This window comes from Mytilus edulis, chromosome 6, assembly GCF_963676685.1.
Source record: "Mytilus edulis chromosome 6, xbMytEdul2.2, whole genome shotgun sequence".
Taxonomy (NCBI): domain Eukaryota; kingdom Metazoa; phylum Mollusca; class Bivalvia; order Mytilida; family Mytilidae; genus Mytilus; species Mytilus edulis.
Window position 1 is genome coordinate 1,927,776 of NC_092349.1, and position 10,969 is coordinate 1,938,744.

Here is a 10,969-nt window from a genome sequence, read left to right on the forward strand (position 1 = left end):
TAAAAGAAGCCAGTGTATAGGGAACGTGAATAAAATATCTGACACATTCAGTTTGCATTATTACTCGAAACATATGAACACAATTTCTGGTAATACAAAATAAAACAAATCGTTTAAAGAACACATTAAGTCTGAGCTTACAAATGTGGCTTTTTCATAATAAATGGAACATATACAACTAGTATATATATATAGTTTAGTTTTTATATTTATTGTGTCGTTGATAATTTGGTTAAATAAGTGCGCATTTTCTGTTAATGGAATGTATATTGAAAAAAACGATAAGAAGCAATTTCTTCATTTAACTTTAAGGTATTTGTGTATATTGAATGATAATTTAAAAAAAAACATCTGCAAATTGGTTAAATTAGGGATAAAAATAACCATAATATGTCCAGTGAGACAACTACGTTATTTTTTTTTTAAAACGAAATAAAAGGAATTAGTTATCTATTACTTGTTATTCATTTATGATTTTAAAGTGTATATTGTTGCTGCAGTTCTTAATTCTAGGTGTGTTCTAATACAACTAGTATTACAGCTTCACAAAGATCCGGGTAAGTTTATTATTTCAATGTAAACATTTTTTGTCGATTCCCTTGATTGTCTGATTGATTGTGTTCGTTAGTTTGAGACATTTGAAAGATGGTTAACTTAATGTTATACGTGTATAAGTATTTCCAGTTTTTCTTTCAAATGTTTTTTTTTTCTCGCCTGTAACGAAAGTCGCAGGACACCAGGACAGCGTCAACTATTGTTCTGTTTTCTGCTTAAATTAGTTTGATAAGAACTAATTGTGATAGGTTATCGATATTCAATATAATTTTGCATTACTATCAGTACATATAAGAAAGAATACTATTCTGATATGCCCTGCCTCCTAGTACATGGTCCATTGACTTTGAGAATTAAAAGCAATTTTCAAAATTCACGTTTTTGCTAAAGTTAGTTTCATAGGATCTGCTTGTGATATGTCAATGGTGATAATATGTTAAGTTGTATTACAATTATACAATACAGTTTTACGACTATATTGAGGTCCAACAATTTATTCATAATTTGGATGATAAGGTTTCTGTTTAAGGATGTACACCTCTGAGGAGTCAAAAATTTCTAGAATTAAACTTTTTTTCTTAACCTGATTTTTGGGTTTATAAGACTGTAACAAAATAATTGGTGAAGAAAAAATCATATAGTGGTGCACTTCTTTTTTTGCTACGGCCCTTTGAAAATGCCCAATTTTGATGATTTTCACATTTTTCATCGATTTTTACCTATTTTTGGGCTATTATCATGAAAAAAATCACAGTTCCACAATTAAACTTTTTCTCATACTTTCTATAAAGATGAAGTGGACCAATCTGAATAAATTTTACTTACAAAAACTATAGGTAGGTGTTAATATAAGAAAGTTTTATCATATTTTGACGCTTTTTTGTGTAAAATTTACCATGCTGTCAATTTTGCATTTTTGTGATTTTTCTCAGTTTTAAGAACAAAATGCATATTATTTCAACTTTTTTGTTATAAATGAATGACAAAAGACATATCTAAGAAATTTGAAAAGACCAAAATGATATGGGATGTACATGATTCTTGTAAAATCATTTTTTGTATCCCTCACCCATTTTCTCAAAATTTTGGCTAAAAATACTGACTTGATTGGTCGTAAAATTTGAAAACTGGATTCCGCAAAATCCATTCATTGTAAATACACAATTTTTTCACAGATTTATGTTTGCTTATAATATTTCTAAAATTCATTGATATTTTCCACTTCTATCACATATTTTGGAAATAATTCAAGAACGAGATTTCAACGAGACTAAACGAGACTGAAAAGTCAGAAGAATACATCCTTAAGCTAATTTCATACGATGAACTTGTGAAAAATAGTTTGGATGAAGTTGCATTACTATCAGTTTTGATCATTTTGATTTCTATTGTGAGACCTTGCCCCTTTGCTACTCTCGATTGATTTTGAATTAGTTTAAATTTTCCATCCAAACGTATTCTGACGAAAAACACTAAAAATAAACAACGAAACTTTTTAGAAAGTTGCATTGACAGTGTGCATATTTTAGTTAATTTGTGACCATATTTCAGGCCCTTTCCACTAGATTATGGTGCAGTGACTGAACTGATAATTAATTGTGCTTTCCATCAAATTGTAATTGTTTACATAAATAAGGCCGTTAGTTTTCTCGTTTGAATTGTTTTACATTGTCTTATCGGGCCTATTATAGCTGACTATGCGGTATGGGCTTTGCTCATTGTTGAAGACCGTACGGTGACCTATAGTTGTTAATGTCTGTGTCATTTTGGTCTTTTGTGGATAGTTGTCTCATTGGCAATCATACCATCTTCTTTTTTATATTTTGTCTGAATTGTATTCCGATAGTCGTGACAAATATCTGTGTCAATCTTGATTCAATCATAAAAAAGATCGCCTGTTTTTCAAGTTTGATACGCACACCTACACAAAGTAAAACGAACCACTGCAATTGTTATGATTTTATATGAGAACAGTATAGGTTTGATTAGAACACGCCGTAGAAGAAAAAACATTTGCAGGTGCTAATATAATAACAGTTTATATAAATATTACAACTGTCCTATGTGTTCAGATAGTTTTGAATATTAATCACATTCTATATTCGAATGAATATATATTATCCAAGCATTATAGTTTACTAAGGCAGCTAGAAATGTCTTCCAAGAAGAACACATACCATTGGCAAACACTGAAAAGACATAATGGCTAATAGTAAAAGCCAACAATTACTTAATTTCAAATGTTGTATAAGTTCACTAACATTCAGACCCTCGTATATACAAATGATTATGCTCGTGAATGATGAGTGGTGAAATCATATCACTTTTTACTTCTGTTTGTTATAAAATGTCAAAAGGACGAAAACAGTTATTTAAGATGTTCTTGATCTAAGACAAAAAAACTACAAATCACTTGTGCATGAACGGATACACAACCGGGAATACAATATGTTAAATAAGTGTCGGAAAAAAAGAGAAAATATTTCGGAAGCAGGTAGCGATGATAGTGTTGATTTCATACATAATTTAAACGCAGCTGTCTTCAGTTATCAAAACAATGGTAAGTACATTTAGTAAGTAATATCAGAATGACATTGTGAATTTGATTGATCATTCATTTCAATTTATTATTATAATCATCAAATACAATGAAGAATATGTGTTATGAGACAATTCTCATCAGGGACAGGTATTATTTATACAGTTTAAATGTCCCCTTTCCCTTGCGATTGCAGTTCACATTCAGTTTGAAGAACATTTAGTTATTTGAACATGATTTAATGCAATTATGTCATAAAGAACATGCATGAAAGATTTCAATAAAGACGGTAGACAAACAACAAATTATTTAGTTCATCAAATATTTCACTTTTTTTTTCTTTCTTCTTTTTTTTTATGTCTCAAATGCTTTTGATTGCATAGAAACAAAAAAAAATAGCGTACTTTCCAGTTTACACGTCAATAAACATGACTTTTCCCGACATAAGAACCTGTACTACTTCTATTATCAATAAAATGTACTACAAATTATGTCCAGATGAACTATTTCATCAGCACTTACATCGAACAATTTAGCATGTGTAAACAATCTTAATTGTGACTTTATGAACCTTGTGCATTCGTCTATACGTAGATTCGTTGTCATGTTGCTTGCCAATAAAATAAAACTAAGTGAATAGAACATTGTTAGAATTTTGAACAAGATTTAATTTTGAAATGTGTCTTGTACTTTTTCAGAATGTTCTGAGAGAGTTCGTTTTCATAGCTTTACTATGCATTCTAGTCCTGACTACCTCTGCGGGTATGTTCTTTTAATTGTAATTATTTATTTTAATGAGATTGCAAAATGCAATCATATTGCCATTGAATTTGGTGTCCATTCTTGCTACGGAAAATCACAGTTCACTTATTATTGCTTGTGATGAAAGCACGATTTTAATTGTACATTTTTTTTTATTTCCAGTTGTAAATGTTTATAAGACTGTGTTGACTGTTATATTTCAACCCATTTGGTTAAAAGATTTAGAAGTTTTAAGGTTATTTTGGTTAGATCATACCTTGCGAAGTAAAATAACAAAAATACCGAAATCCAAGGAAAATTCAAAACGGAAAATAGTTTGGCAAATGTCAAAATCAAAAGCTTAAACACATCAAACGAATGGAAAACAAGTGACAACTGTCATATTCCTGACTTGTTACAGGAATTTCATTTTGTCTAAAAGATGGATAAAAACTGTTTGTTTTTTAGCTAGCCAACCTTTCCTTTGTATGACAGCTGCATAGAATTTCATAATATTGAAAACATTTTGTGAACAAAAAGAACAGACATAGAAGGTAAAAATGTCAACATTATTCTATTATCTTAAAATCACTGTAAAATTAACACCTATGTCACCAAGATCAACTAAATGGTATAAAGACACTCTAAAAACCAGCACATACGAAAAAAGACTACAAGAAAATGAATATAGCACAATAAAACAATGGTGGTATGTATAAATACCGAGCCATCCTAAAAAGATATTACCACAATGGACTATTATATAGAAAAGGTTCAAATGGTATTCAAGAAACTGGAGTTATAAAATGTATGTGCATAGAAATCAAATCCCCTCTGTCTTGGCTAACATTGTTGGAATTTTACAATAAATTTTACAAAATTAATTTAGTTTATTTCAATCATATTCCTAATTGATTTGAAGGACGTGCTGATAGGACCAAAAGATCATTCTTGAATATGTACAGTCAGATCAGCCATTTGTTTGAAATGGGTTATACGTTTGGGAATTATCTTCGAGACTATGGATGTTGGTGTGGAGTAGGCGGAGGCGGAACGCCTCAGGACGACATTGATAGGTGAGCTGCTCTTATTTTACAGATGTCAGAACATCTTAAGGCGAGTAAGAGCAATCTAAAGAACTATAATTAAATGAGCAACCTGTGCAAAGTAGAAGAAAATTAACCCTTTTTCCGATTATTTTGTTGTGCATAGAAAACATAAAACATATGCTTTTCTCCCAATTGAACCGATTATACGCTTTATTTTACTTCTTTTAACTGCACTTTCTTACCGAGAACCAGAATTTCATACCACACAGAAGGTTACCTGTCGAGCAGTTATAGTAATAGAAATAGAAATATACTCTGGAGAAAAACGTCGGTAATATAAAAAAAAGTCTATTCTATAACGCTAATGTATTATGAATATATTTAGCGTACTAATTATGACTTTAGATCTACATATCAATTTTAAATAATAAGATCATTTTTGTTCCTGTTGCACGCCACTACAATATAAGATTTTGCGGTTCAACCTTACCCGAACACTTTTGTCAATTTCGGTATTTGATATAAGACTCGTGAGGGTAAAAAGGAAAAAAAATACACAAATGTGAATCCGTAAATAAATTCCAAATGCAACACTCCATGATGACCTCAATTATGATAAAGAGGAAAACTGTGAATTTACAGAAAGCTATGAAAAAAACAATAAGTGGTCTTTATGCTTATCCCCATCTTACATCGATTAGACAATTTTCAACGAAAATTTAATTTGTTGGTTTAAATTTGTTATGAAATGAAAAATAGTCTCTGAGATTGCGGTTTTATATGTTGTTCTTTAATTATGTTGCCTATTCCTATCTCCATGTATTCTTTATTTTTTAGCACCCTGATATTCTCTTACCATTTTTTTGGTTCCTTTTTTCTCTATTTGTTTATTGTCCATATCTTGGACTTTTGTTAATTATCATCCATCCTGTATATCCCAATGAAAGGGAGAAAACTTATCAATACATTAAACAAGCGAATGGACTCATTCAACCCCGTAAATGTTCTTTTATCAAAAACGTTTACACAAGTTACCTTCAAAACACAACGTTTACATAACATATTGAAAACACAGCGTTGTCAATAATAAAATTGAGAACGGAAATGGGGAATGTGTCAAAGAGACAACAACCCGACCAAATAAAAAACAACAGCAGAAGGTCACCAACAGGTCTTCAATGTAGCGAGAAATTCCCGCACCCGGAGACTTTTTACTGAAATACTACGTAAACACAAAAAATGTATGTATCTGTATCATGAATTAAATTTAAAAGATGACACTAGCTGTACGATGAATATAAATTATGCATAGAAATTAATGGCTGATGGCAAAATTGCTAGCATGTAGATTAGTCCTCCTGTTTTGGTTAAAGTAATATAGTTAAGTATGCTGTAAAATACAATTTATCCTTTATCTTAAGCACTCTAAACTTTGTAGAATAAATTATCATGAATTGCAAACATTATTTTTTGGAAGAAACTTTCAGAATTACTAATTTTGTGAATATTTGAAAGAATTCCTGGTCACCATAGAAATGTTTAAACTTATTTTCACCGATCATGTCATCGTAACTCCTTCTACGTTGTATATCGTATTTTATTGAAAAGTTCAACGGTGCTAGAAGTAACAGAACTAAATCATTATGCAGATGTATAGTATAATAAGAGTGATTGTAGAGTAATGGCCCTTTAAACAATTGTCTCTGCATGTCTAACGCATACCTTGTTCTGATAATACCACAGTAATGACCCTTATATTGTATTCTCTAGCATATTTATTCATTAAATCGGGATCCGGGGATGAGGAAAAATCTTAGCGTACAGTTTAGTTTGTATTCTTACATTTTTGCACACATACACATTTTTCTTGTTACATAATTGTCAACCAGTATTGGTATTAAATGAGTTTTTCTTTTCATTTCCAGATAGTCCTGGATCTTGCGATTATAAAAACTGCAACTGCGACAAGGAATTCTTGGAATGTTTGAGAAGTGCAGGTTTCCCAAGGAATTTTTTACCCTGACTTCGAAACTTCAACAAATATTGATAAATATGAATCTGATTTAACTCACATAATGCTTTCTCATATAATCACTGCAAAAGAATGTTGTAATTCTTTTCTAGATAGTTGTCATGCTCTGCTTTAAATATTTAAAAAAGTGAACTGGAAATACAATATTCATATGTACAGATAATTGTTCATGAATAAATTGAAATCTGTCAGATGTAATTTCCATTGTTGAATTGATGGAAATTCCCTTAAAGTCATTCTGTCGTTAGAAAACACAAAATATTAGCATTTGCTTTTATAAAATTGCACGGTTATATTATTTTATACAACGACCTACATAATATTTGGACTTCAGAAGGTGTTCCTCAACTTTGTACTCGTTTGGCTTCATAACGTTTTTGAACTGAGCGTCACTGATGAGTCTTGTGTCGTACCTACAATCCCCTTCCCTTTCATGAATGTGATCTACCGAATTAGCCTATTTACCGGATTTATAACATAAACAACAGGACGGGTGCCACATGTTGAGCAGAATCTGCCGACCCTTTTCGGAGCACCTGAGATCACCCCGAGTTGTTGTTAGGGTTCGTGTTGCTTATTCTTTGGTTTTCGATGTTGTATCATGTGTACTATTGTTTGTCTGTTTGTATTTTTTCATTTTAAGCCATGGCGTTATCAGTTTATTTTCGATTTATGAGTTTGACTGTCCCTCTGGTATCTTTCGTCCCTCTTTTATGAAGACAAAAAGCGCATCTTGTGTATTAAATTAAAATCCTGGTACCTTTGATAACTATTGTTGTTGTATACCATTTTTGTTTTTCGTACAATTGTTTTTTAATATAAATCAGTTTATTGGTTTATTATTTTACAGTATGGGTTTTTCAAAATAGACTATAGTGGTATATGGTTAAATACTTCTATGTCATTTGATCTATGGTGGAAAATGTTGTCTCATTGTCAATCAAACCACATTTCTTCATAGTCTTACATTAGAGCACTTGCTTTGGGATTTCTATTTTTGAAGGTTTCTTTTTACGTTTTCCATGCACGGTTCATTTGTAAAAACAATTTGCAAATAACAGTTGATGAATGGTTTAGTGTATTTACGTTTTTTCTTTCACAAATACTATCCTCATAAGTGACATCCCTCATTCGTTGTTGATTTGTTTTATCTATGGTTTTGCTATGTAATTATGGACTTTCCGTCAAAAGTTCATGCGGCCGGGTCAGCCGGGATTAGCGATAAGGTGTAAACTATTCAAGATAATAACCAAAAACAGCAAAATTTCCTTAAAATTACCAATTTCATCTAAAAATTTCAGGGCAGATAGATTTTGACCTGATAAACAATTTAACCCCATGTCAGATTTGCTCTAAATGCTTTGGTTTTGAGCTATACGAGTCTTGGTTGGTTGGCCGGGTCACCGGACACAATTTTTAAACTAGATACCCTAATAATGATTTTTGCCATGTTTGGTTACATTTGGCCCAGTAGTTTCAGAGGAGAAGATTTTTGTAAACGTTTACAGACGACGGACGAAGGACGACAGACGACGGACGACGGACGACGGACGACGTACGCCAAGTGATGAGAAAAGCTCACTTGACCTTTCAGGTCAGGTGAGCTGAAAAAGAATAATCTAATTTGCTCGTTCAAGAGGAGTGATACCATGATGCAGAAAGTACAACATTCGTCTCTTTGTGTGAACTAGGTGTGGAGAATGACTCATTTCACGATAAGATGTCCAACTTTGGAGGTAGTAATTGGTTTTTTTTCAATATGATTAAGAATTTTCTTAAAATCAATTCTAATTGATTGTGTAAGATTTAAGATTTATTGAACATGAATTAAAAATATTTTTAATTACTGACTTTGAAATGAAAAAAATGTATCGCATAAGAACATATAATTATCTGGCAAATTATAAAAGTATAAGCTATCTAGTTTGAAGATTGGCTTTCACTTAGCTAGCTGTTGATAACTTCTCATTCTCTTAGATCTTCTGTCTAGTGCCTGCTATTCAGTGTTATCGTCATATTCATGCCTTAGGAACCGAAACATGTTCACTTGATCAATGAATTTACTGTAGGTGTCCCTAAAGTGTTGTTATTGTAAGACTTTCTATATTCATTTGTTTGTTTATTACTTATTTTATTATGAATCTGGCTGTTTTCTAATTTGATTTTTTTACATTGTGTTATGATTGGGGTCATTTGTAGGTTACTATTTCTTGTGGGTTATCCTTTATTATTAGGATGGAACAGTTATAAATAACTGGGTATCATTTGGACTTTTATAAGGTTCCAAATTCCTATAGCAAAGTTGTTTTCAAGCGATTTACCTTTCTGTCTTAAAGCTCTTCAGTGTTTATAAATCTATGTTGTTTTTGCTGGGTTTTTTTTATGCATTCTTATGAACTGTTTTGGAAGCAATACATTTTTTCAAGTGATATTGTTTTTCAATATAAAACACAAACAATAAAAAAGCATATGGCACTATTTTGTAATCACTTAATAGTTGATCAATATATTATAAACATTTCTATTTAATTAAAAAGAAAATATTGCAACACCTTTGATTGTTCTGGTGCAAAACGATGACCATTTTAACATTTTGAAAATCATCATGAAATAACAGTTATTTCATCATTTCAATCACTAAAAAACATGTTCTTTGATCAAACTTTGAATATTTATCAAACTTTTATTTAACAAACTTTTAAAAGTTTGGGTTTAAAATTTTCCTGTTATAAAACTTTGAATTTCTCGAAAAACTAAGGATTTTCTTATTCCAGGAGTAGATAACCTTAGCCGTATTTGGCACAACACTTTGGAATTGTGGCTCCTCAATGCTCTTCAACTTTGTACTTGTTTGGCTTTACAACTATTTTGATCTCAGCGTCACTGATACGTCTTATGTCTTATGTCGACGAAACGCACGTCTGAGGTACTAAATTATAATCGGCCTGGTGTCTTTGATAACTATTTTAATAGAACTACATGGTCAAATCCAGAAGATTCGAATATCAGATTACAAAAAGTAAACATTAAGAGGAGCAAACAACCTTAACACATATGATGACAATTAGATCTTTAATTAAAGTATAATAGTGATTGATTTCGGTGAAATAATTGTAGTATGATGTGTTTTAGGCATACAATGGCGATTGAATCTTTGAATAAAATTATAACGTGATTAATTCTTATACATTGTATACATTTTATACTGTCTTGCAGTAAAAATGATGAACTATAGATTAAGATAAGTGCCTTAAAAGATCAATCAGTTACAAACATGAAGTGTAAATGAACTAAAATCATCCATAAATAAACAAACATTTAATCAACAAATATAGTAAGATTTATCAATATATACTGGTTTTCCCGTTTGAATGGTTTTACACTAGTAATTTGGGGGCCCTTTATAGCTTGTTGTTCGGTATGAACCAAGGCTCCGTGTTGAAGGCCGTACATTGACCTATAGTGGTTTACTTTTATAAAATGTTATTTGAACGGAGAGTTGTCTCATTGGCACTCATACCACACCTTCCTATATCTAGTTAGACATACTAACCATAAAAAGTTATCAAAGGTGCCAAGATTATAATTTAGTACGCCAGACACGCGTTTCGTCTACATAAGACTCATCAGTGACGCTCATATCAAAATTTTTATAAAACCAAATAAGTACAAAGTTGAAGAGCATTGAGGATCCAAAATTCCAAAAAGTTGTGCCAAATACGGCTAAGGTAATCTATGCCTGGGATAAGAACATCCTTAGTTTTTTGAAAAATTCAAAGTTTTGTAACACCGAAGTGTTGACTACTGGGCTGGTGATACCCTCGGGGACGAAACGTCCACCAGCAGTGGCATCGACCCAGTGATGTAAAAAGTTATCAAAGGTACCAGGATTATAATTTAGTACGCCAGACGCGCGTTTACATAAGACTCATCAGTGACACTCATATCAAAATTTTTATAAAGCCAAATAAGTACAAAGTTGAAGAGCATTGAGGATCCAAAATTCCAAAAAGTTGTGCCAAATACGGCTTAGGTAACCTATGCCTTTTTCAT

General features: G+C 31.5%; 1 protein-coding gene across 1 annotated transcript in view; it reads left to right on the plus strand.

The window, feature by feature from the left end:
• The window catches only part of LOC139526909 (acidic phospholipase A2 2-like), a 50,036-nt gene extending 42,922 nt beyond the window's left edge, over window positions 1-7,114 (plus strand). Inside the window, exon 3 of the mRNA XM_071322061.1 lies at window positions 6,810-7,114. Within this exon, the coding sequence (XP_071178162.1) occupies window positions 6,810-6,907 (98 nt within the window). The 3' untranslated portion in view covers window positions 6,908-7,114. The remainder of the gene's footprint in view (window positions 1-6,809) is intronic.
• Window positions 7,115-10,969: the final 3,855 nt, after the last annotated feature.